The sequence below is a fragment of the Sciurus carolinensis genome, chromosome 4 (genome assembly GCF_902686445.1).
Source record: "Sciurus carolinensis chromosome 4, mSciCar1.2, whole genome shotgun sequence".
Lineage (NCBI taxonomy): Eukaryota > Metazoa > Chordata > Mammalia > Rodentia > Sciuridae > Sciurus > Sciurus carolinensis.
The window spans coordinates 114,196,429-114,222,980 of record NC_062216.1 but is presented as its reverse complement, the minus strand read 5'-3'; the positions used below and the strand labels follow the sequence as shown (position 1 = coordinate 114,222,980).

The 26,552-nt window shown below is 44.5% G+C and overlaps 1 protein-coding gene across 8 annotated transcripts; it reads left to right on the top strand.

Moving 5' to 3' along the window:
• The first annotated feature begins 16,005 nt into the window (after window positions 1–16,005).
• On the top strand, window positions 16,006–24,901 carry Nfe2 (nuclear factor, erythroid 2). 8 transcript variants are annotated; one of them, XM_047550051.1, is made up of 5 exons: window positions 16,794–17,068; window positions 19,643–19,880; window positions 21,319–21,468; window positions 22,223–22,392; window positions 23,500–24,901. In XM_047550051.1, exons 4-5 carry the CDS (start codon window positions 22,279–22,281, stop codon window positions 24,508–24,510), a joined length of 1,125 nt encoding a protein of 374 aa, XP_047406007.1. In that variant the 5' UTR covers window positions 16,794–17,068; window positions 19,643–19,880; window positions 21,319–21,468; window positions 22,223–22,278; the 3' UTR covers window positions 24,511–24,901. The 8 variants fall into 8 exon arrangements, with proteins under 8 accessions (XP_047406009.1, XP_047406007.1, XP_047406010.1 ...); XM_047550053.1 differs by lacking the exons at window positions 16,794–17,068; window positions 21,319–21,468 and adding an exon at window positions 16,006–16,020; XM_047550054.1 differs by lacking the exon at window positions 21,319–21,468 and having other exon boundaries at window positions 16,794–16,963; window positions 19,703–19,880.
• The last annotated feature ends 1,651 nt before the right edge of the window (window positions 24,902–26,552 follow it).

Genomic DNA, 26,552 nt, shown 5'->3' with positions numbered 1-26,552 from the left:
TTTAATTTGTTCATTATAGTTGTACATATTGATAGGATTAGTTGTTACATATTTATACATGCACACAATCAATATGACAATATAATTTAGCCAATATCACTCCCCAGCAGCGAGACCCTGAGACTCGTCTTGAAAACAAAGCCTGGCACAGTGGTTCACACTTGTAATCCTGGTGGCTTGGGGGACTGAGGTAGGAGAAGAGCAAGTTCAAAGCCAGCCTCGGCAACTTAGCGAGGCCCTGAACAACTCAGTGAGACCCTGTCTCTAAATAAAACACAAAAAAGGTCTGGGGATGTGGCTCAGTGGTTGAGTGCCCCTGAGTTCAATCCCCGGTACCCAAAACAAATATGACTAACTAACTAACTAACTAACTAACTAACTAACAAATAAATAAATTTTAAAACTTAAAAAAAAATGAAAAGAGTTGGGGATGTAATGCAGTGATGTAGTTCCCCTAGGTTCAACCCCCAGCACTGAAAACAAAACAAAAAACATAATGGCAAAAATAATTTTTATTATCTATCCATAGGGGAATAATATGAGCTAATGGGAATGTTAGTTCTGTATGCATTAAACTGGAGAAAGATCAATAGCATATTAAACAACAAAAGTAAGTGGCAGAGTAATTTATGAGGTATGATTCTGGTTTTTTTTTTTTTTTTCATTTAAAAAATATAGGGCAGGGGTTATAGCTCAGTAGTAGAGCACTTTTCTCACATGTGTGAGGCACTGGGTTCAATTCTCAGCTCTGCATATAAATAAATAATAGAGGTTCATTGACAACTAAAAAAAATTAAATATATATATATGTATATATATATATATATATATAAGAATGACTTGGGGCTAGGAGTGTTGCTCAGGGGTGGATCACTTGCCTAACATGCTCAAGACCCTGGGTTTGATCTCCCAAAATAAATAAAGTAAAAAGGCAAGACTATAATCATATGAAGCTATGTTTGTAAATATTTCTATTCTGTTCATTCATTCAAAAATGTTTACTGATGGCCAACCATGAACCAGGCACTCAGTCTAGCCACTGGAGATAAAGCAGTGAACAAAACTGACAAGTCCTTTCTCTCCTGTAACTTGCATTCTAGTTTCAGGGCAGGAGCAGACAATAAACCAAAAAATAAAATAAAATAAAAAATAAACTGTATAAGAGGTTATATTTTCATAAATGATATGGAGAAAATTAAAGCTGAAAAAGAGGCCACAGTTTGGAATGGTATCATTCGTCGTGTGGCAGGAGTGAGAGATAGGAAGTTCAACACAGTGGTCATCGTCAAGGAAGACCTTACAATAAGAACTTGAAAACATTTATTTGTTTGTTTGTTTTTGAGAAGCAGACTTTTGATGAAAGACCTCAAAGAAGTAAGGAAAATGAAGCACATGGATGTTTGGGGGAGGAGTATTTCAGCCAAAGAACAGAAGGAGCTGGGGATGTAGCTCAATGGTAGAAGGGCCCTAGGTTCAAACCCTAGTACAGAGAAGGAAGGAAGGAAAGAAGGAAGGACAGAAGGAAGGAAGGAAAACTCCTTGAGAAGTAAAATCAGGAGGTTCACAAGTTCAAGGGCAGCCTAGATAACTTAGTGAGACTCTATCTCAAAAATAAAAAAGGGCCAGGCACAGTGGTGCATGCCTATAATCCCAGTGTCTCAGGAAGCTGATGCAGGAGGGTCGTGAGTTCAAAGTCAGCCTCATCAACTTAGTGAAGCACTAAGCAACTCGGTGAGACCCTGTCTCTAAATAAAATATAAAGAAGGGCTGGGAATATGGCTCAGTGGTTAAACACCCCTGGGTTCAATCCCCCATACCAATAAAAATAAGAATTAGAAAATAAAAAAGGGTTAGAGATACAGCTCAGTGGTAGAGGGCCCTGGTTTCAATCCCTGGTACTTCAAAATAATTTTTTTTTTTGAGTGCCTGTGTTTTGTTTTGTTTTGTTTGTTTGTTTTGTTTTGTTTTTTGTTTTTTTGGGGGTGCTGGGGATCAAACCCAGGGCTTTGTGCTTGCAAGGCAAGCACTCTACCAACTGAGCTATCTCCCCAGCCCGAGTGCCTGTTTTTAATTCTTTTGAATATATATCTAGCAATGATAAATCTATTTAATTTTCTTCAAACTGCTTACTATTTTCTACAATGGTTGCATCATTTCACATTCTCTCTCTCTCTCTCTTTCTTTCTTTCTTTCTTTTTTTTTTTTTTTTGGTACTGGGGTTTGAACTCAAGGACACTCTATCATTGAGCCAAATCCCAGCCCTTTTTACTTTTTCTTTTGAGGCAGGGTCTTGCTAAGTTGCTTAGGGCCTCACTAAATTGCTGAGGCTGGTCTTGAACTTTCAATCCTCCTGCTTCAGCCTCCCCAGTCACTGGCATTTCAGGCATGTACCACCGTGCCTGGCTACCATTTTACATTCTTCACAGCGATATATGAGGGTTCAGATTTCTTCACACCCTTACTAACACTTTTTACTTTCTGAGTTTTTTGGTTTTGTTTTTGTATTTTTTTTTTACAACCATTCTAGTGGATATGAAGTGGTGTCTCATTGTGGTTTTGATTTGCATTTCTCAAATGACTAATGATTTTAGCATTTTTTTGTATGTGCTTGTTTTCATTTGCATATCTTCTTGGGAAAATTGTCTATTCAAGTCCTTGGCCCATGTTTATGTTGGGTTGCCTTTTGACCGTTGAATTATAAGATTTTTGTTTGTTTGCTTTTGGTGATGCTGGGGATTGAATCTAGGGCTTCATACATGCTAAGCAAGCATTCTACCAACTGAGCTATATCCCCAGGCCTGAATTGTAAGATTGTGTGTGTGTGTGTGTGTGTGTGTGTGTGTGTGTGTATTCTGGACACTAGACCCTTATCAGATACATCAATTGCAAATATTTTATCCTACTTTGTAGGTTGTAGGGAACTAATTTTGGGATGATTAATTTGATAGTTGTGTGTGCTGAAAGGATTGGAAGAGAGATGGAAGGCAGAAAGATCAACTAGGAACCATTGCCATTCTTCAGCTTTCAGTGAACACAAAATAATAACAGAAAGCTATCCCCAAAATATTGTGTTCCTCAGGTAAAAGTAGGAGAAGGCAAAGTGTAATGGATTAGATTAGTCATCTGTAGAAGTAGCAGATGATCTGATGTAGTTTCAGGAGAACATAATTCTATCAACAAATCTATAGCACTAGCAACCTAATCACTTAAAGTGAAATGGCTGGAGCACGAACACAATCAAACTCTAACCCAATCAATTATAATAACATGGCTGAAGGGGATATTAAAAGAATCAATTATATTAACTTGTCTAGAGCTGAAACCCAATCAATTGAATTGTACCTTGTTTTCATAAGAAGGGGGAAGTTGGGAGGTCATCTACAAAGAATCCTCTCCCCTGGAAAAAAAATTGTATTTCTCCAGTGACATGTAGGGAAGATTTCCTGTTTAGACCAACATGAATGAACGTCTTATATCTTTGTAAAGGACATGAATGTAGTTCTTTTTTTTTTTAATTTTTTTTTAGTTGTCAATAAATCTTTTATTTTATTTATTTATATGCGGTGCTGAGTATTAAACTCAGGGTCTCACACATGACAGGCAAGCATTCTACCACTGAGCCACAACTCCAGACCCCAGTTCTTTTTTTGTAAATTTTAAAATTTTTGATAGTGGAGACTGAACCCAAGGGTACTTAACCACTGAGCCACATCTCTAACCCTTTTTATATTTTATTTAGAGACAGGGTCTCACTGAGTTGCTTAGGACCTCACTAAGTTGCTGAGGCTGGCTTTGAACTCACAATCCTCCTGCCTCAGTTTCCTGAGATGCTAGGATTACATGCTTGTGCCACCACACCCAGCTGGATGCATTTCTTGTAGTCATGAAAATTACCCAATTAATTTCACCTTGTTCACTAAAAAAACCTTCTAATTATCATATTTGCCTTCCAAAGTAGTCAACTATTTTATCAGCTTATAGAATTGTCTAGGCCACTGTGAGTTTTCTGTAGAAACATGTAAATCAACCATATGGCTTATATGTTATGCTCTCTTAAATTTGGTTAGCATAAGTGAGTTCCCTTTTTTTTTTCTTTTTCTTTCTTTTTTTTTTTTTTTTGTATTGGGGATTGAACCCAGGGGGCGCTTTACCACTGAACTAAGTCTTCAGTCCTTTGTATTTCTTTTTTAATTTTGGGACAGGTCTTATTAAAGTTGCTTGAGGCCTCACTAAATTACTGAGGCTGGCCTCAAATTTGCAATCCTCCTGCCTCAGCCTCCTGAGTCACTAGGGTTACAGGGGTGTGCCACCACATCTAGTGTAAGTGGGTTTTTTGAGTTGAATTAATTGACCAAAATTGAACCTCTGGGTTCAAGCCAAGATCTGGATCTTCTTACAGAAAACAAATCAGCAATGTTTCTGTTTCTTTTTGTTTGTTTGTGTGTTTGTGGTTCCTGGGATTGAACCCAGTTGGACTTTACCACTGAACTATACCCCTAGCTGCCCATCCCCCTTTATTTTAAATTTTGAGCAGGGTCTCACTAAGTCACTGAGGCTGACTTCAAATTTACAATCCTACTGCCTCAGCCTCCCCAGCCACTGGGATTGCAGGCATGCACCAAGCCCAGCTAAATCAGCAGTTTCTATTTATTGTCATTAACATCAACCCAGGGTTGAATGGAGCCTTATTTCATGTGTTCAGAGAAAGAGTAAGAGGAGTTTTTTAAGTTTTGTTTTTCCATTCTAAAGTGAACTGGAGACTCAAAAAAGTAATTCAAATTGTCTTGAAATAAGAAAAAAAAAAATTGCCAGGGGCCACATAGTTCACCTCAGGTAGGCTCCACACACCTCAGCTCCAGCCCAGGCTTGCTCCACCTCTCGCTACAGCCATCATAGGCTGATCTACTCCAGAAATGCCGAATGGGAAACAGCATGAGCAGTGGTCATCGCAGACAGCAAAGCACGCACACGCAGTTCCAGCTGTCCGCCTGGAATTGTGGGCACATCCATACCACAGTGCAGCTGGTTAGAACACCCTGAGCCTTGGGGTCTCAGAAGGGTATTCCTGGCAGTGAAGCAGATCTTGGGGAGAGAGTAGAAGAAGGGTAGCACCTTTCCAACGTAACAACAGCTGGCTTGTCTCTGAGGCATCAGAGGTGGCTCCCTAACATAGGGCTATGATGAAACTTGAGTCCACAAAGGAATGTTCGTGGGGTTATATTGCTGCTACCTGCATCTGAAGGGATGAGTTGGAAGTACTACCTGAACAAACTTTTTTTCTTTATTTCAGTGTTGGAGACTGAACCCAGGAGGGCCTCATTCATGCTAACCAAATGTTCTACCACTGAGCTACACTGCCAGTTCCCTGGATGAATTCTTTAGACTGCTGCTTGAGATCCAGCCCAACCTCTGAATGACTTTGTCACCCTTCCTCAGAACTCCATCACACGTTGTCAGCTGTATAAAAAACAACATTGCTGTGGAGCAGAACTAGCAGTGTGCTCTCAGGGGAATCTAATTTGCTCCTCCCTTCAGCGATCTGAGAGGGATGGCCTTAGGAATTGGTATACTTCTTTCTTTCTTTTTTTTTTTTTTTTCTTACTTTTGTTTTATTTATTTATTTTTAATGTGGTGCAGAGGATTGAACCCAGTGACTCACACATGCTGGGCAAGCGCTCTACCTCTGAGCCACAACCCCAGCCCCTTCTTTCATCTTAATGAAGTAGAAGGCCATGCATATGAGAATAGATACAAATAAACTAGTGGATTTTGTATCAGCTAATTGTATCTATTTTATCAATGAAATGTGAGGCAAGGTCATCTGCTGAGAGGAAAGTGGAGATGGTGTTAGAGATTTTAGAAGAGAAAAGGTGTGAAACAGTCATTGCATCCAGTAGAAAAGAGAATTCGCTAGAGAAGTAAAACATTAGTTTGCAATGTTGAGTTTTGGACGTGTAAATTTGGACGTGTAAAGTGATACTAGTTAGCAAGATTCTGAGATTTTTCTCCATCAGTGTTTAGCTGCCCAGGTATAGACAAGGAGAAGCTGAATTATTGGGTTTAAATAGAAATGTTTCCTGGGGAAGTTTGATGGAGGGGGAGAGGAGCAAAAAAGTGCCTGCAAGTTTATGGTTCTGGATATGAAGAGGGAAATGAATGACTGATTTAAGAAAACAAAATAGGGCCAGGTGTGGTGGCACATGCTTGTAATCCCACTGTCTGGGGAGGCAGAGGGAGGAAGCTCTAAAGTTCGAGAGCAGCCTCAGCAACTTCACAAGACACTGTCAAAATTTTAAAAAATTTTTAAAAAGTGGTGAGAATATAGTTCAGTAGCAAAGGACTTCTGGGTTCAATCTCCAGTATCTATCTCTCTCTCCTATCTATCTCTCTCTCTCCTCTCTCTCTCTCCCTCTCACATACACACACTCACACACAGTAAAAGAAAAAGAAAAGGAATAAAAGAAAAGAAAATATGGGCCAGGAGTGTAGATCAGTGGTAGAGAGCTTGCCTAGCACGCTCAAGGAACTGGATGGATCCCCAGCCTGGCAAAAATAAATATATACATACATATATACATAAAAATAAAGAGTACCAATAGTTTAGAAGCCATCATGGGAGCTGGGCGCCTGTAATCTCAGTGGCTCAGGAGGCTGAGGCAGGAGGATCCCAAGTTCAAAACCAACCTCAGCAATTTAGTAAAGCCCTCAGAAACTTAGCAAAACCCTGTCTCAATATAAAAAATAAAAAGAGCTGGGGATGTGGCTCAGTGGCTGAGTGCCCCTGGGTTCAATTCCTGGTACCAAAAAAAAAAAAAAAAAAATTCATTGTGGGAGGAGGGGCACTGAGGTGGGAGGAGGGGTGTTAGGGTAGAAAAAGGGTAATATGGTATGGGAAAGAAATAAGATGTAAACAGAAGGGCTGTGGGCTCAGTGGTAGAGCACCCACATAGTGTGCTCAAGGCCCTGGGCCCCCCAACTGAGTGTCGGGTGTGTACCTGTAATCCCAGCAACTCAGGAGGCCAAGGCAGGAAGATTATAAATTCAAGGTCAGCCTGGACAATTTAGTAAGATCCTGTCTCAAAAAGTCATAAATGGGCTGGGGTTTGTGGCTCAGTGCCTAGCAGGTGTGAGGCACTGGGTTCGATCCTCAGCACCACATAAAAATAAATAAAATAAAAATATGTATCTATCTATAACTAAAAAAAAAAAGAAAGAAAGAAAAAAGAAAAAAAGAAAGAGAAAAAGCAGTCTTTAAAAATTAAAAAAAAAAAAAAAAGTAATAAGCACTGGGCACTGGGGATGTAGTGCAGTGGTAGAGCAGCCCTGGGTTCAATCTCCAGTACCACCAAAGGAAAAAAACAACGGTAAGCACTGTGAGACACAGGCTCATTCAGATGGGTTTCTCTAGATTGAATTAATTGCCCAGTTTTCCTTTTCTTTTCCAATCCTTGTTTTTCCCTTATTTCTTCTTTCCACCTTTTCTCCCACGGAAGAGAAAGGAGCAATGATGTATGCTCTTCCTGTTCTGACTGGGTGACTGATAGAGAGGATTGGCTCTCTACCAATCCTCAGTACAGGCCTCTGTCTCTTCTAGATCCTCATTCTGGAAAAAGAAAGGTGATTGTTGTGGGGAGATGAAGCTAGAAGCCCTACACCTTCCTCTTTGTGGGTGTCTCATTCTTTGGCAAAACATAGCCAGGGGCAGCAGCAACCAGGTTATGGGATGGTTTTAACTGCAACCACAAAGAACAGAAAAAGGGACTGCCAACAGGGAGAGTGTAAGGTCCTGGTTTGGAGACAGTCTTTTGGGGAAGAAGTTTAAATATGAGAGAATTTGGGAAGGGGCCCAAGTCACCATGCCAAATTAGATGACCTCTTATCCTGTGTCTCAATGTGCTGTACATGAAATTTTGAGGAACCAAAGAAGCCTGGGTCCACCACAGTTAAGAGAACCCCTCCTTGTTAGTTTTGGCCAAAGTAGTCATTCACAAGATGGGAAGTCACTCAGTAAAGCCCTCAGAGTTCTCCCAGGAAAACTGGGATGGGTCAGCACAACCTGCTCCAAGATACTTGAAGGGAGGGGGCTGAAAACTTTGACAGATAACTAGACTCTTGCAAGGGAGGGGTCCTTGAGCCTTGGCCACCATGACCTACCTGCTGTCTCAGGAAAACTCTGGAAATTTTCTCTCCACCCAAAATTCATTTTACAACGGGCTCTTATATGCTACTATAAATCAAACCTTTGTCTCCCACAACTGTTTGTTTACATATATTGATTTTTCTAGCTGGAATGTTGATTCCCATTTTTCTCCCAAGAAAATCTGGGCTCTTTTTTGCTTCAAGAGTGGTTGAAAGGGGCTGGGCTATAGTTCAGTGGTAGAGCCCTTGCCTAGTATGAGTGAGACACTAGGTTGAATCCTTAGCACCACATAAAAATAAACAAATAAAATAAAAGCATTCTGTCCCTCTACAACTACAAAAGACAATTACTTTTTTAGAGTGGTTGAAAGACTTACCTCCTCCCGGAGTCCTTTTTAGGATCTTTGTATCCATTAGTTGCTGCCTATCCTTTGATCCTTTGTTCTCAAAGAACTTTCTTTCTTTTTTTTTTTTCCCAGATGGGGGTCCCACTAAGTTGCCCAAGCTGTGTCTCAATGTGCTATATGTGAGACTCCTCTCTAACTTTTGATCCTCCCATCTCAGCCTCCTGAGTCCCTGGGTTCAGAGAACTTAATTTAGCCATTTACACGTCACTGGTCATATCCAGTTGTTTGCTTATTCATGCGGCTGCTCCGTTAGACTGTGATTGCCCAATGGCAAGGATCTCACCTTAATTACTTGGTATCTTCTGAATATAGCAATTGAGTACACACTCTATAAATATTTGTTGAATGAATAACTACACGTAATACTCAGAACTAGACACTTAATATATATTTTAAAAAAATAGACTATAATCCTGCCCATAAAAAGTTTATTAGTTAATAAGAATTTAACTGAATAATGATAATTTGATATCTAATATTTATTTAATAATTTAATAATAGTGACTATTTGTACCATATATGTACCTTTTGACAGTGCTTTCTATCCCAGGTATTGAGTTACTGAATTTAATGTATCTGACCATTTTTAAACTTATTTAATTTTTTCATTTACATTTAAAATAAGTATTGGTATGATCCCCAAATTACAGATGGATAAAATTAAGCTCAGAGAAATTAAAGAAATTGTGCTGGGGATATGGCCCAGTGGTAGAGCACTTGCCTGGCTGGCATGCTGAGGCCTTAGGTTCAATCCCTAGCATACCAACAAAACAAAAACAAACAGAAATTAAAGAATTTGTCTGAGATCTCAAAGTAAATGTCATCCAGGCACAGTGACACACACCTGTAAGCCCAGTAACATGGGGGGGGGGTGCTAAGGTAAGAGGATCACAAGTTGGAGGCCAGCCTCAGCAACTTAGGGAGATCCTGTCTCAAAATAAAAAATAAAAGGCCTGGGGAGGGCTGGGGTTGTGGCTCAGTGGTGGAGCGCTTGCCTAGCATGTGTGAGGTACTGGGTTCAATTCTTAGCACCGCATGTAAATAAATTAAAGGCCTGGCCCATCATCGACTAAAAAATTTTTTTCTTAAAAAAAGGGGAAAAAAGAAGGGGTCTGGTGATGTGGCTCAGTGGTTAAGCACCCCTGGGTTCAATCCCTGGAACCAAATAAATAAATAAATAAATAAAAGGCTGGAGGGGGCTGGGGATATAGCTCAGTTGGTAGAGTGCTTGCCTCGCATGAACAAGGCCCTGGGTTCAATTCCCAGCACCAAAAAAAAAAAAAGGCTGGAGATGTAACTCAGTGGTAAAGTGCCCCTGGGTTCAATCCTCCGTAAAAAATATAAATGTCAGAGCCACAGTTCGGGTGCAGGCATTTTGGACTCTGAAATGCATGCTTTCACCCATTATTCTATGATGCCTGGGACAAGTATACAATACAGTTTATACCATCATTGTTACAGGATAATATAGTAAAACACAAAACCATATGGTTCAATTAAAAAATATTTAGCTGGGCTGGACACAGAGGTGCACACCTATAATCTCAGCTACTTGGGAAGATGAGGCAAGAGGATTACAAGTTTGTGATCAGTCTGGGCAATTTAGTGAGACCCTGTCTCAAATAAATAAATAAATAGAAAAGAAAAAAGAAAGGAAAACATTTAGACAGGCATGGTGGCACATGCTTATAATCCCAGCTCCACAGGAGGCTGAGGTAGGAAGATTACAAATTGAGGAACAGTCTGTGTAACTTAGCAAGACCCTATCTTAAAATTAAAAACAAAAAAGACTGGAGATGTAGCTCAGTGTTAGAGCACCCCTGGGTTCAATTTCCAGTACTGCAAAAAAAAACAAAGACCCTCGATTAGAAACTATTTAAATAAATGAGGTTAACTATAAAAGAGATTAGAGAAGAGAAATAGGCATATGTGCTAAAGTAGTCAGAAAAAGTGTTGTGGAACTAGAGCTTGACTTGAACTGGGCCTTGGAGAGTAGATAAGAAGGGAACTAACATTAATGTACTTTCAATAGTGAACACTGCACGTACATTGCCTCATCTGATCCCACACATCCTGTGACAGAAGCGCTGTTCTCTCCATTTACCAAGGTAAAATCTACATTCAAGAAAGTTCAATAATTTGCCCAAGTCCACACTGCTAAGTGTTGAGCTGAAACTCGAATCCAGATCTCTCTTCTACTCAGATTGTAGAAAGAGCCAAGGAGGGTATTCTGTGCAGAGAGAAGCAGCAGGCGCACACAGGATGCTGGAACAAGTAAGATCCTGTGAAAAGGGGTAAGTAAATAGCCTGGCAACTGACCTTCCATCCTCTGAGGGCGGGACTTCCTAGACAGCTCCGCCCACTGCAGGGCATTTCAACAGTGGGGTGGGGTAGGGGTTCTGAGGTTCCTGGAAGGTGACTGAAGCCCACAGGATTGGCAATGTGCCCACTGGGTGGCTAGCACCAGCCCAGCCTGACAATGCTGGGATGGAAGAGCCCTGGCCTAAGGGCTAATTTCTGGAAGTCTAGCCACCAACACCTAGTCCTAGAATCAACCTGCCCAGTGGATTCAGTCCTACCAAAGCATCTCTCCACCAGAGTCTGGCCTCCAGATAAGGTGTTCTCAGTTCCTCAAACCCCAGAAGACTCTTGCCTCCAGGTACCTAAGCGTTCATCTCCTAATGGTAACAGGACTCATTGTATTTTTATTTCATTTTAGGGTTGCTGGGGATTGAACCCTAGGTCCTTTGACATGCTAGGCAAGCACTCTATTACTTGAGAGAGGCCTGAACCCCATACTCACTTTAAGATTAATTCCAGGGGGCTGGGAGATAGCTCAGTCGGTAGAGTGCTTGCCTTGTAAGCACAAGGCCCTGGGTTCGATCCCCAGCACCCAAAAAAAAAAAAAAAAAAAAAAGATTGATTCCAGTTATCAATACCACTAAGTAGGTATTATGGTCATTATCTTCATTTTGCAGTTGAGGAACTAAAATGCAAAACAATGGAGTTCTGGGTTGGGATTGTAGCTCAGTGTAGAGCACTTTCCTCACATGTGTGAGGCACTGGGTTCGATCTTCAGCACCACATTAAAAAAAAAATAAATAAAATAAAGATCCTGTGTCCATCTACAACTAAAAAAGAAAGAAAGAAAAAAAAAAAAATTGGTGGAGTTGGGCCAGAGGTGGTAGACCTATAATCCCAGCCATTCTGGAGGCTGAGGCAAGAGGATTGCAAATTTAAGGTCAGCCTCAGCAATTTAGCAAGGCCCTCAACAACTAAGCAGACCCTGTATTAAAATAAAAAATAAAAATGTAGCTCAGAGAAAGTGTTTGCCTAACACATGTATGGCCATGGACTTGATGTCCAGTACCACACACACACACACCAAAAATTAAAAAAAAAGGAAGAAAGAAAGAATGGGTTGCCCAAGGCCGCACAGCCAATAAATGCCAGGACCCAAGCCTGGGTCTTAAGAGTCAGGATCCCAAAAGGAGAAAGAGAGAGAGGGAGGGGTTGGGGGGGCGAGAGAGAGAGAGAGAGAGAGAGAGAGAAAGAGACGGATTGATTTAAGATCTAGTCCTCATTCTACTATACACCATGGACCCTATTTCTCTTTCTAGATTGTTTTGTCTAGAGCGCTGGGGATGGAATCCAGGGTCTTGCGTCTGCTCAGTAAATGCTCTACCACTGACCTATATCCCCAGGTCTTTCTAGATTTATAATTAAGCCCCAGGGTTTATTTCTTTCAGGATATTCTAGATTCATCTTTTTTTTTTTTTTTTTTTTTTTGGTACCAGGGATTGAACCCAGTGGGGCTTAACCACCAAACCACATCCCCAGCCCTTTTTAATATTTTATTAGAGACAGGGTCTTGCTGAGTTGCTTAGGGCCTCACTAAGTTGCTGAAGCTGGCTTTGAACTTGGATCCTCCTGCCTTAGCCACCTGAGTTGCTGGGATTACAGGCATGCATCACTATGCCTGGCTAGACTCATATATCTTGCTGGGTATAGATGCTAGGATCTAGGAGCCTTGGTCCTATACAATTCCCTTTTGGCTTGAGAGTGGAGCTCAGTCTCCCTCACTTCCTGAGTCAATCCTTACAAGAGTTCTTATCAGGGCTGGGGATGTAGCTCAGCTGGTAGAGTGCTTGCCTGGCAATGCATAAGGCCCTGGGTTTAATCCCCAGCACCACACACACAAAAAAAGGAGTTCTTATCAAAGGAAGGAACCTCCTTAAAGACTTTTTAAAAAAATTTTTGGTATTGAACCCAGGGGCGCTTAACCACTGAGTCACATCCCTAGCCCTTTTTATTTTTTATTTTGAGACAGGGTCTTACTAAATTGCCTCGCTAAGTTGCTAAGGCTGGCCTTGAACTTTCAATCCTTCTGCCTCAGCCTCCTGAGCTGGTGGGATTTCAGGCATGCACCACTGCGCCTGGCTCCTCAAAAAACTTAAAAAAAAAAAAAAAAAAAATCTATCCTTACCCAAACTAGAACACAAGGAAAACTGAGTGGATGGCTCACGAGATCTGGCTTCACCATCTGGGCCTCAGTTTATACCATTCCCCCTTTAGTAAGCGAGGCCTCACTATTCCCTGGTCCCAGTCCTTCACCACCTCCCCCATCCGGGGTAACCGCCCGACTCTGTTGCCTAGGATAACGCCCAGCCCTCCCCTTGCCCCCTGTGGCTGCCTCCCCTTTCCGTCTGTTGAGAGAGGAAGCCAGGGGGTGGCGGGTGCAACCCTGTGGGGCACTGATAAAGGGCCAGTGTTATCCCCGCCCTCTGGGGCCACTGTGGTCAGACCAGTAGGCAAGCAGGCAGGGCAGCCAGCTCCCTCTGGGACCCATGGCCCTCCCCTGGTTCCACCTCTACCCACCGCGCCCTTCTCTTCTCGGGAAGCTGGTTGCATAAGCCAGTGGAGTGTTTGGCAACATTGCTTGTGGCTTGACCTGATGCTGATGGTGGTGTGCACACACATTGTAGGGGTGAGGGTGGGGGTGGGGGTGGGTTGACCAGAGGTGGTAACAATTTAACCTTTTAGGGGTTGGTGAGCAGCATAGGTGAAGAATGAGAGGATAGTAAAGCTATGTGGCCACATTTTTTTCTGTATTCTGTCTCTGCTACCTTTGTTGAAGTGGAAGAATTTTGGGTATAGGAATGTCTTAGGCATCACTGCCTTGCTGAGCCCCAGGCACAAACCAAACCGTCAAGCCAGCATTCACCTATTTCCTTGAAAGTTGTAAATTGAGCAAAGGAGACTTAAGGTAAAAGGGTCTTGCCTCTGAACTTTAGGAATCTGAGAGGAGGGGGCTAAAGGACTGATTCTTCCCCCTGAGGTCTGGAAAGGGTGCTGGGGATGTAGGACATAGCCTGGAAGCGTGGAAAAGGCTTCCTCCTGTAGGAGGGGATTTTGGGAGGTGGGAGAGACACCTTCCCTAGCCAGCTGCCTAAGTGAAGGCTGTCTGCACTTAGCTCACCTACTACCTCTGTCCCTACAAGTAAGTAGTAAAGGACTCTAAACACTTCTATGAATCCCTTTTCCTGCTGGGTGTGTTGCATGTCTGTAATCCTAGTGATCCCAGAGGCTAAGGCAGGAGGAGCACAAGTTCAAGACCAGTCTCAGCAACCTAGCAAGACCCTTAGCAATTTAGTGAAACCATCAGCAACTTAGCAAGACCCTGTCTCAAAATTAAAAAAATAAAGAGCTGGGGATGTAGCTCAGTATTAAAGTATTAACCCTGGATCCAACCCCAGTAAAAATAAAAAATAAATAAATAAATAAAATAAAATAAAATAAATTAAAAATTTCTTGGAAGGTTGAGGCAGGAGGGTTGCAAGTTCAAAGCCAGACTCAGCAACTTAGCAAGACCCTGTCTCAAAAAAATAAATAAATAAATAAATTTTTTAAAATTAAAGAGGGCTGGGGATGTGGCTCAATGGTTAAGTGCCCCTGGGTTCAATCCCCAGTACGAAAAAGAAAACAAAGAATTCCTATTGCTTATAGAATAGAATAGACTCTCCATAGCTTAACTTTACAATTCAGCCCCAGTTACAATTTTCAGGTGTATTTTCCTTTTCTTTTCTTTCTGTTTTTTCTTTTCTTTCTGTTTTTTCTTTGCAGTGCTAGGGATATCAACCTCAGGCCCTCACACACTTCTTTTTTACCACAACCTCCCTCAACTATCAATCTCATCTGTGAAGCCTTCTCTGAATATCACCAGGTAGAATTTTTTTCCTCTTCCACTTCACAACATTTTAGATAGACCTTTATAAATGTGATTCCTCAACTACACGGTGAGGATATAGACCATGTCTTATTTATCTTTGTGTGTCTGGAATGTAAAACATAGTAGGCACTCAACAGGTATTTGTTAAATGAATGAATGAATGAATGATAAGGCTGTGTTATCTATAGTTGTATCTGCAATGCCTTGTCCTAAACTGGTAGTTCTCATTCAATAAATGTTTGTGGACTATCTGTAACCTGATATCATCGTATAATCAGCCACAAGCATGATATCACCATTCCTCATCCCCTATGAGGGGTTCAAGTAAATATGTAAGGGAGGGAGTTGTACCTGAATGCCCATGTATGTGACCCAGATTCAAGCCCCAGTCAAGGGATTCTGAGCCCACATGTAATATATAATGAAGTCATTTGGATTGCCTTCTGTCCTACACAAATCATGCATGCACAGTCATGATCTGCTGGGATAGAGATGGAATTCAAAGCACTTAGCTATGGGTTTGGCATGGGCATTGATTAATCCCAGCAAGGCAAGCTTGCTCATGAGGCTCCTTGAGGTATCAATATTTCTTTTCTCCTTGCTTGGTTATATTGCTGGGTTGTGGGGGTCTTAGGAGACTACTGGGGTGGCTAAGGTAGTGGTGTAATGCCGAAGGAAACTTTGGAGGGCTCACAGCAGCTGTTGTTTATCAACTGGGACAGAATATTTTCCATTATTTTCACAGAGAACACAATCTTATCAGAATGTGTTGGCTGAACGCCAGCCCTACCTTGGAGTGGCACCTGTCTGCTTCCCCAGTCTTCAAATGTTTCCAATTTAACTTGAACATCATGAGAAGAAAAACAGAGAAAAAGTGGCTGACTGTGGTGGTGCATGCCTGTAATCCCAGCACCTCTGGAGGCTGAGGGAGAATTCCAAGTTCAAAGTCAGCCTCAGCAATTCAGCCATTTAGCCAGGCCCTAAGCAACTTAGCAAAACTCTGTTTCAAATTGGACAAGGCTGGAGATGTGGCTCTTGGTTAAGTTCCCCTGGGTTCAATCACAAGTGTAAGCTGCAGCTCTAAGTACTGAAGCTAGACATGAAGGATTTTCCTTACAGCTGAAAACTACTCAAAATTGGGAGGAAGAAGGATTTCTCCTCCTAATGAGAGATCTGTTTGGCCTGGAGCTTGGATCAAACTCTTGAAGACAAAAGCAGGAATGAGGGAGACTTCTACGGGTACAGGTAGGCTGCTTGGGGACGAATCTGATAACCTGCACATGCACCCTGGTCTGTCCAAGGTATGTGGCTGCCAGGTGGCTTGGATATCTTGCCTGGAAGAAAGGAAGCAGAGGCAGGCAGGGGGCTCCTTTATGGGAGGTGAATAATCTCCTTGCTGGGCAGCCCTCCACCCAAGTCCCCTCACACACTGACAAAACAAAGCAAAACAAAACAAAACAAAAAACCTGGCCAAGAAAGAAGCCTTTGTCCCGGGACATCTGAGGCTGAGGGGGAAAGGGAGAAGTCTACAGGTGAAAGGACACATCAAAGCAGCCAGCAGCAGCCCCTCCTCCCCCAAATAGGTCCCTAACCCTGTTCTCAGGGCCTAGGTGTTCCTTAAACGAAGGCTACGCCGGAAGGCTATGCTCTATATGCCCACCTGCCCATACAACTGGGAAGCTAGACTGCTGGTCCTTACCTTTAGCTGCCCTTCACCTTGCTATGACTCAGTTTCCCTGTCCCTAAGAGAGCCACGGGGGCAGAGGAAGGAGATTCCAACCTGCATACAGTTTAGAGGTCACTCTCGAGTGGACCATCAAGTTGAAATTCATCGTATGCATGGGAGAAACGCAGACCTGGCTGGACTCCTGGGCTGAAAAGGAGGGCTGGGAGAGGCTTGAAGCCCTGCATGCCCCCGCGGGCTGGGAGTAAGGCGGGGGCAGGGTGTGGGCAGAAACCACACCGGGCTCAAGTTTCCTCTCTTGGCCAGAAGGGGCAGGAGGAGAGGAGGGCCACGGGGAAAGGGGAGGGTTGGAGGAAGGACTGAGAACTCAGGCCGAGGGCTTCAGAGACAAGTCCGGTGCTCCAGCCAGCTTCGGGACTCCCTGCGCTCAGCGGGTTGGAACCTCCACACTCAACGCCAGGCAATGGCCCGGGGGCGGGGCGCAGCCCTGGCCGGTTCTCAGAGGTAACAGGGATCCTCGCCCAGGAGGTGTCAGTTCTGACCTAGCCTCCCCAGAGACAACACCCGGAGCCTCATCTCTTGCCTCACCCTGCTTGGATTCTGCCACAGGTGCCTGCAGGGTGGGGTGGGGGAGGGGAGTGATTCTAAGTAGAACCCCAGGGGCACGCTGGGGAGGTGGAGGAGGTGGAGGGAGAAAACTTTCTGAGTGTTTCTAGGAGACCTTCCCAGACTGCCCCTGGTTTAGGAATTTGACATCTTTGGGAACTCCTCTGGGAGAAGATCTAGATGGCTTCTTGGGTGTTCTGGGATCCTTCTGATGGGAGCCTGTGGGTGCCGACCACATAGTGGTCCTCAGAGGCACTCCTGAGGGACTGGCGAGTAGCGAGAAGGAACCTTTCAATTGGTGGGCGGCCCTGGGGATACCAGAAGACCCTTTTGGTGTTTGTGTTATGGTAACACCCTTTCCTCCACACGTTTCATTCTGCTGCACAGTCCAGCCTGCTGGGAAGACTGGGTGAATGGCGGGTTTGGAAACACTGGATATCTGGACATCTGAGAAGTGTTGCTTCAGCAAGATGTGTTTAGTCGAGTGAAGGGTGCTGGGTTCTTGCCTCCCATCGCCCCTTCTCTCCTCTGGGCCCAGTGACAGTCGAAATCAGCTGGCACTGGAACAGAGAGGAAGGCATCCCAATCATAGTGTGGTTCCTTCCATCTGGAACTTGGCTACTTGGGAGTGGGGATGTGGTGGAAGGGAATGGGAGTGGGCTCTGATCTGCTGAGGCTTGGAGTCTCTAGTCATTGGTCTCAAAGGAGTGGAATTTGGGGTCTAGGGATAGAACGACAAGATAGCAGAAACCTGTCCCCCTCTCTCCCTTGTTCCCATATACATGTTTGAGTCATGTATGTCCCCAGAGGACTGAGCTCACTCTGCCCAAATCTCTCTTCCCTTTTCCTTCACACCATTAGTTTCTCTATCTTGTCTCTGTGTGCCTCTCGCTCTTTGGAAGTTCTTCCTAATATTTTTAACTAAGTTGGTCACCTGCCAACCCACACTCCAAGTTTTACTGATCCTTCCCCATCCTTCTCCTGTATCGACACCTGGAGAAGTGGGGGTAGGCTAATAAGCCTTAGAACAGGGACCCTCTCTCTATCATACCCCCTTGTCAAAGAGCCCTGGGACAGCAGTGGGGGCCAAATGTCTTCCTCTACCCAGCATCCTTCTCCAAATGATTCTGTAACCCTGAGCAAAAGTCCCTTATCATTCTGTGAGTATTTTGGGACTGTGATATGATCTTCCTAGGGGTTGGGGTATAGCTCAGTGTTAGAGCCTTACTTAGCATGTATAAGAACTGGATTCAATTCTCAACACTGCAAAAAAAAAAAAAAAAATCTTCTGACTGGGAGACCATCTGGAGAGTTAGGAGGATGGATTTTAGTCTCTGATGATGGCTCCATTTCTACCTGATCCATAATGTTGAGTAATAAGAGGAGTGGAGTAAAATGGTGTGTGACTTCAAGATTAGAGCTGCTTGTTACAAAAGAAAAGGGATACAGGGAAGTCCACTCCACTTTACCAGTATTTCCTTTTTTTTTTTTTTTTTTGGTACCAGGATTGAACCCAGGGGTGCTTAACCACTGAGCCACATCCCAGTCCTTTTTAAGATTTTATTTTGAGACAGGGTCTCGCTGAGTTACTTAGGGCCTTGCTAAATTGCTAATGCTGTCTTTGAACTCACGATCCTCCTGCCTCAGCCTCCCAAGCTGCTGGGATTACAGGCTTGTGCCACCACACCAAGCTGTGTCTGCATTCCTTATGGCCATTCTCTTTGATTCAGTTCTGACTACACCCTCCTCAGAGATCTATCCACTAGCTGCCAACTTGCTGATCCTCTGAAAGGCAGGCTCCCAGGACCCCAAAAGCCTATTGTTGTTATAAAGATCATCACTCATTCTTGAGTTTTTGGGAACATCAGGCTCCCAATTCCCCTGTAGCCTGGAGAAGCAACCCTGTTGCTTCACCAGACAGCTGGCTCATGCTGGTCCAGAGGTCTCCAACTCCTCTCAGTCTCCTGCCTCCCCCTGTTCTTCTTCCAATTTTCTCATTTTCCTATTAGAGGAAGAGGGTGGAGACCAAGCTCCATGTCTTCATTGGAAAGGGTTGATACGGCCAGGTGTGGTGGTACATGCTTGTAATCCCAGTTGCTCAGGAGCCTGAGGAGAGAGGATGACAGGTTTGAGGCCAGCCTTGGAAACTTAGCAAGACCCTGTCTCAAAATAAAATAAAATAAAATAAAATAGAAGAAAGGACTGATATATCTAGGCTCAGAGAGGAAATGCCTGGATCAAGTTTTGTTTTGTTTTGGTGGTGCTGGGAATTGAACCCAGGGTCTTGGGCATGCTAGGCAAACACTTTACCAACTGAGCTATATCACTAGCCCCTGGATCAAAGTTTTGAAGCTAGAAGAAGTATAGACAACATTTGCTGGTCTCCTTTCTGGCTTTGTGTTCTTACCTGTAAATCCATACAGATGGACTCTTTTAGTGTTTCTCATGGTAAAATTGGCCTGTTGCATGATGATCATCAGGCACTTGTTAAAAGGCTGGTTCCTATTTCCTGCACTATGAATTCAACCCTGAAGGTTTTCAAGAGCTTTCCAGAATCTTTTTTTACATGTATCCCAGGTGAATGTGGTACACAAAGTCTGTGACTCCCAGAGCTAGATGCAGTCTATTTCCTCTCAGCTATGAGGTCTTCAGTCTTGTCTCCATCTGATGGAAGAGACTGAATGTGAGATAATTTGTCCAACGTCCTGCATCTTGAAGGCCAAAGAACCCGGTCTCCTGCCTCCTAGGGCAGAATCTTTGTACTGCACCTTAGACTCATCCAGGAAGACAGAAGGAGAGACAAAGGAGGAGTGAGGTGGGTGAAGAACTGTGAGGCAAGAATCATTGTCCCTACCCTCCAAGTCCCCTTCTCCATTCACTTTGCCTTTGGGCAATTTCCGCCAAACCTGGGTGGGGGAGGGTGGGTTTCCGGTGTTGAAATGGCATCCTGGACAGACATAAACACCCCACCCACTCTGCCCACTGGTCAAGGGCCTGTGCCTACATCAACTCCTAGCTCTGGGGATGGCACTGTAACAAGGTGGGGAGGCGAGGTTCAGGGAGATCCTCTTTCAAAAGAATGATTTGTACTTGCCCCTAATTTTGTGGTAAGTCCAAGAGTAAATTTCATATTAAATATTTGTGATGGTCTATCCTTGTGGTGATTGGTCCAGTGTTATACATATGAGGTTATCCAGTCCTGTCCTCTGTCCTTCTATAAGTGTCCTTCATGGCTAGCCTGCTTTTCTTTACTTATATGGTGGTGGTGGGGTTCCAGCGTGGGCACGCAGTGTCTGGCCCTAAGAGATCAGGAAACCACTGCCAAAGCTACACGGAATCTCTTGCTGAAGACAGGGTGAAAAGATGAAGGGAGAATAGGTGTCAGGGATTAGGAAGGTAGGACAAGGAAAGGGACTGGCAGAGAGAAGACAAACAGGGATGAGAGTTTACTGAGAATTTTAAGTTGTCAAGCGGAAAGAGACCTACCTCCAAGTTCAACTTGTCCAACTCCCTAGTTTTATAAATGAGGAAAGAATAGGGGGTGGAAGGGAGTGTGGTACTCAAAGGTCTAAAGAGATATTGCCCAGTGGGGCATGGTGGTGCCTACCTGTAATACCAGCAATTCAGGAGGCTGAGGTAGGAGGATTGCAAGTTTCAGGTCACTCTCAGCAATTTAGTGTCTCAAAAAAAAAAAAAAAAAAAATGTTGGGAGGCCTGGAAATGTAGCTTAGTGGTAAAGTGCCCCTGGGTTCAATCCCTGGTAACAAAATATAAAAAAATAAAGAGATATTGCCAGAAGAGAAAAGAGACTGAGACACCACAGAAAGAACTGGCTGAGATAGACTGCCAATAGAGGCCAGAGAATGGAGACCCAGGAATGGTAACTGGGAGGCATTATAGGTGAGCAGATCACATCCTGCCACTTTTCAGCTTGGGTCAAAGACCTTATAGGATCTGTGGAAATCTTTTTTTTTTTTTTTTTCGTACGGGGGATTGAGCCCATGAACTCTTTAACATGGAGCTACATCCCCAGTTCTTTTAATGTTTTATTTTGAGACAGAGTCTTGCTAAGTTGTTGCAATCCTCCTGCCTCAGCTTCCCTAGTCACAGGGATTTCAGGTGTGCACCTCTGCACCTAGCTGTGAAAATCAATCTTATAAATTAATAATGCTTGTAAAGCATTGAAATAGTTCTTTTTCTTTCTTTCTTTTTCTTCTTTTCTTTTTCTTTTTTTTTTTTTTTTTTTGAGACAGGGTCTTGCTCAGTCACCAAGGGTCTCACTAAGATGATGGGGCTGGCCTTGAATTTGTGATCCTCCTGCTGAAGGCTGAAGTCTCCCAATTTGCTGGGATTAAGGGAGTGCACCAACATGCTTGGCTTAGAACAGTTCTGACAAGTACTTAGTAAGTCTTTGCTATGCTTGTCATATTTACATGGAAGAGGAAAGACCCCTGTCTATGTGAGTTGGGGTATGGCCAAGATGACCCTGTGGGAACACAGGGAAGAGGTCCAGTGTCTCCAGAGCCCATTCCTTTTTTGCCTCTGCTGCCTGTGGCTGATAAACCTCTTATCTGGCCCAGGCAGGGGAGCCCAGGGTCAGGATAGGAGGAGAGGGCAGGGCTGCTATCAGCCACCAGGCCTGGGCCCTATCTCAGAGAAGGGGAGGGGCTGTCTGCACTTCCCAAACACACTCCTTGGGGATCCCCACTCACTGTCATCTTGGGAAGAAAAGGCTGAGATCCTAAAACTGAAGACACAGGAGGAAAGCTGGGGTGACTCCTGATATTTCTTACCCAAATGGAAAACCAGACCAAGTTTAAAAGATTCAGAAGATCTGACCCTGTCTCTGACCAGGAATAGAATTTTGGAGAGTAAGAAGTAGGGCAAGGAGAAAGCACCTTGTTTGAAAATAAGGTAAAAGTTTACTGTGCTCCTAAGGGAACTGACCATGGCCATGGTAGCTGAGAGGAAGACCACAATACACAAAAGGACTTTCCAGCCTAAGGAGGTGGTTGATGAGTCTAGCATCATCAACCACCTGAGGAGGCAAGGTCTCCCTCCCCTCAGGTAAAGCTGGAGGGAACACCGCCACAGAGAAAGGACAAACTTGCTGGCCCTAGCAGAAGCTGCTCTAATGCCTCTCTTTCTTCCACACAGGTTGCTGGGGCCCTTTGGGCTTTGGGGGAACCTGGACCAGACCCTGGCCCAGTAGGATGCCCCCGTGTCCTCCCCAGCAGAGCAGGAACAGGGTGACACAGCTGCCCACTGTGGAGCTGGGCGAGATGGAACTGACTTGGCAAGAGATCATGTCCATTGCTGAGCTGCAGGTGAGCAGGAGGGGAGAACTGGGGCAGGGGTGGAGGGAGCAGGCCTCAGGCTGGCGATGTTGCTAATTCTGGAGAATGGGAGATGTGGATGGAAACATCTAGGGACAGTGGGGAGAAGGGAGCATGGATGACAGGTCGGGGTGGTGGGGAGGGAAGTGTCTGATTAGGGTGGAGGCCCCTCAGAAACCGACTGCTCACCTCTCTGTACCCTCTCTCCTTTTCTGCCCTCCCTTTCTCACCTTCTCTAACCTCCCTCTCCTCCAATCCTGCTCATCTTCCCTTATTTCCTCCCCCTGCCCTTAGCAACAGGGCCCCTTTCCCCCAGGTAGCAGAGCAGTCGTTCAGGGGCCTCAGGAAGGGGAGTCAGACTATGCCGGGGTCCTCTCCTCCTACAAGTTGGACAAAGGGGTGTCTGTTGGCCTAACAATGATGCCTTTGTCCCCAGCTGAGTTGGAGCAGGGTGGCTCCCCTACGTGGGTTGGGGGCCTTGTTTCCAGCATGTTCTCTCCTTGCTGCACCTGGGCAGAGACAGAGGGACTGAAGAGTTAGAGGGTAGCGCTTGTGCAGGCTCCCAAGGTGCTTCTTAGCCCCCAGTCTGGCTCTGTGCCTGCCCTTTTCCTTCCCTAGCCACCAGGCCTGGCACCTTCAGGATCTGCCCTAGGCCCTCCTTCCACACAACAGCTCCCTCTGCTGGCACCCAGAGCATGTCTAGGGACTGAACTTGACCCTTTGACCCTAGGTTACCACAGCAGAATGGGGTTCTGAGGGGTCATCTTAGCTAACAGTAACTTGCCTTCCTGAAGGAAATAATGGAGCAGGAACCATTTTAATCCAGTAAGAGCTTCTCTTGAGGAGGAGGTTCTATAATTGTTTCAATGTTAGGTGGCCTTCTCTGAAGTCTGACCCCAGTGACCTCTATTCTTGCTTATGGTGCTTTCTTCTTGGAATGGTTGCATCACTACTTTGCAAGAAGCTTCCAATTTGGGGTACATTTCTGTCCTCTTGTTACTGCTCATTGGGTCTTTTGGAAGGACCCCATTTGATTCTGAGATAGGACTGGCTTCTTTTTGGTAGCCTGTCTCCAAACTCTTTTCTCTTTCCTTGCAGGGTCTAAATGCTCCAGGTGAACCATCCTTTGAACCCCAAGCCCCAGCCCCATTCCCTGGACCTCCACCACCCCCAACCTACTGTCCCTGCTCAATCCACCCAGATGCCGGTTTTCCACTTCCTCCACCACCTTATGAGCTCCCAACATCCGCGACTCATGTTCCAGAAGACCCCCCATACTCCTACGGCAACATGGCCATTCCAGTCTCTAAGCCACTGACCCTCTCAGGCTTGCTCAGTGAGCCCCTCCCAGACCCCTTAACTCTTCTGGACATTGGGCTGCCAACAGGGCCACCCAAGCCCCAAGAGGACCCAGAATCAGACTCGGGATTATCCCTCAACTACAGTGATGCTGAATCTCTTGAGCTGGAGGGGACAGAGGCTGGTCGGCGGCGGAATGAGTATGTAGAGATGTATCCAGTGGAGTACCCTTACTCACTTATGTCCAACTCTTTGGCCCACCCCAACTATGCTTTACCACCTGCTGATACCCCTATGGCCATAGAGCCCTCCTCAGGCCCTGTGCGCCCTAAACCTACTGCACGGGGGGAGGCAGGAAGTCGGGATGAGCGACGGGCCCTGGCCATGAAGATTCCCTTCCCTACGGACAAGATTGTCAACTTGCCGGTAGATGACTTTAATGAGCTGTTGGCACGGTACCCACTGACTGAGAGCCAGCTGGCACTAGTTCGGGACATCCGTCGTCGGGGCAAGAACAAGGTGGCTGCCCAGAACTGTCGTAAGAGAAAGCTGGAAACCATTGTGCAGTTGGAACGAGAGCTGGAGCGGCTGGGCAATGAGAGGGAAAGGCTTCTCAGGGCCCGGGGAGAGGCAGACCGTACCCTGGAGGTCATGCGCCAACAGCTGGCAGAGCTGTATTGTGACATTTTCCAGCACCTTAGGGATGAATCTGGCAACAGCTACTCCCCTGATGAGTACGCTCTGCAACAGGCTGCAGATGGGGCCATCTTTTTGGTGCCCCGGGGGACCAAGATGGAGGCCACGGAGTGAGCTGGCTCAGAGGAGATGGGGACTGATAATGGGGATTTCCCTCTTTCCCTTCTGATAAAGGGAACCTCAAGATCCAAAAGACACTGAGTTTTCTAGAACTAAAGAAGAAAGGGGGAACCCTGGCATTTGGAAGCTTCAAGTTGTGTTTAAAGAGGCTTGCCTTGACTGGGGACTCAGCTCAGTGTCTGCAGCTCAGTGGTAGAGGGTTTGTTTGCTTGCATAGGATGCTTAGCATGTGCAAAGTCCTGGGTTTAATCCTCTGCACTGCAAACAAACAAACAAAAACAGGGAATGGGAATGAAAATGAGGCTTGTCTTTAGGTCAGGGGAGGGGTTTAGCTTACTGGCCTCCAACCTCCACCTCTAATATAGACTTTGGTCTATAAAAAGTTCTGCAGAAATAGCTTTCCATTGTGTTTTCTTTCTTGAGGGACCTGGGCAATGAAGTTGAGCGTTCCTAGGGCACTGATTGCTGGGGGTGGGGAGGGAATGCTGCCAAACTCATTTCAGGTACACACAAAATTTGAGCTTGAGCAGTTTGGAGATCTACCCATTTTCATCCCCCTTTACAGAGTCAGGGGCAATGGATGATCTGAGGAATCCCACACTCCCTGGTGGCCAGTAGAGCTGCCAAAGCTGGCATGAATGGACCCTCCATGCAAGGTCCCTGAGGTTTAGATTTTTTTTTTTTGGATATTGGGGATTGAACCCAGGGATGCTTTACCACTGAACTACACATACTCCAAGTCCTTTATTATTTTTGAGAGAGTGTCTCACTCAATTGCCCTGAACTTGAAATCCTCCAAATTGCTGGGATAACAGGTATGTGCCTTCATGACCTGTTTAGATAGCTCTCTCCTCTCTCAATCTGTGTAGCACAAAAAAGACAGCCTTTTTTTCCCTGTCTCCTGCTTCTCAACTTTGGTCATGATGTGCCAGCACTCTCGGAAAACTGAGTGAGCTGTTATTGATTGGAATGAGTTTGATTAGATACCAAAGTTTCAGAGCATTTCATATCCAAGCCCTGGTAAAACCTACTCCACAGTAAAGTAAAATGTGCATTCCTACAAAAACTTTGGCTATGTTAGATAAACACTACCCATTCTTGTTCTGGGACCCTCTTCAAGACCTTGAACATGTTTATTAACCTTCCAAAAAAGTCAGGATATAATAGACTGTTTTAAATTCTCTAGTCACATCAAAGTTCAATCAAACCTCCCTGACACCATACAATCTCTTTGTTTGGAGTTGGGTATTTCTCAATCTTCTCAGTCACTGAATCACACTGCTTACCTCTTTGCAGTGTTTTACCTCTAGCCTACTATACAATTTTACAAACTCCATCCCAACAGGGAAAACACACTTTCAGGTTCTGATAGCACAGAGTTTGAGACCTAAAAGACAAGTTATGTGGGACATGGGAAATGTAGAATCTTCATGCTTACAGATTCTGAAACATGTGGTCTCTAGCCTGGTTTTAAGGAATAAAAGAAACCTCAAGCTTCCTATTTCTAACAGGTTTGAAGATATTCCAATTTGCCAACATTATATTTTCTCAAAATACTGAAAATATTCCCACATTTCAAGTCATAAAGTGCAGCAGGGTCTTAGACTCACTGTTCAGAAGTTTGATTGTATTCATGAAGGACATCAGATATTGAGGACTTTTCTCTTCCTATCCAAGTTCACTGAAGGTAATTCACAGGCATATTTAGATAGTCAACATATATTTACTCACTAAGCTTTAGGTATTGAAGAGAGTGAAAAGGAGAAATAAAGCCCTGCTTTCATGATCACATTCTAATGGGAACACAAAACATGTGTTGGTATGTGCTTATCTAAAGCAAAAGTTGGAAGTTATCTGGGTTATAAGATCAAGTGGTTACAGGAACTCAAACATTATTAGTCTTATTTCTTCATGTGAAAAATATGGAATTTGGGCTGGGGTTATAGTGCAGTAGTATAGTGCTTGCCTTGCCTAGCACGTGTGAGGCACTGGGTTTGATTCTCAGCACCACATATAAAGGTCCATTGACAGCAAAA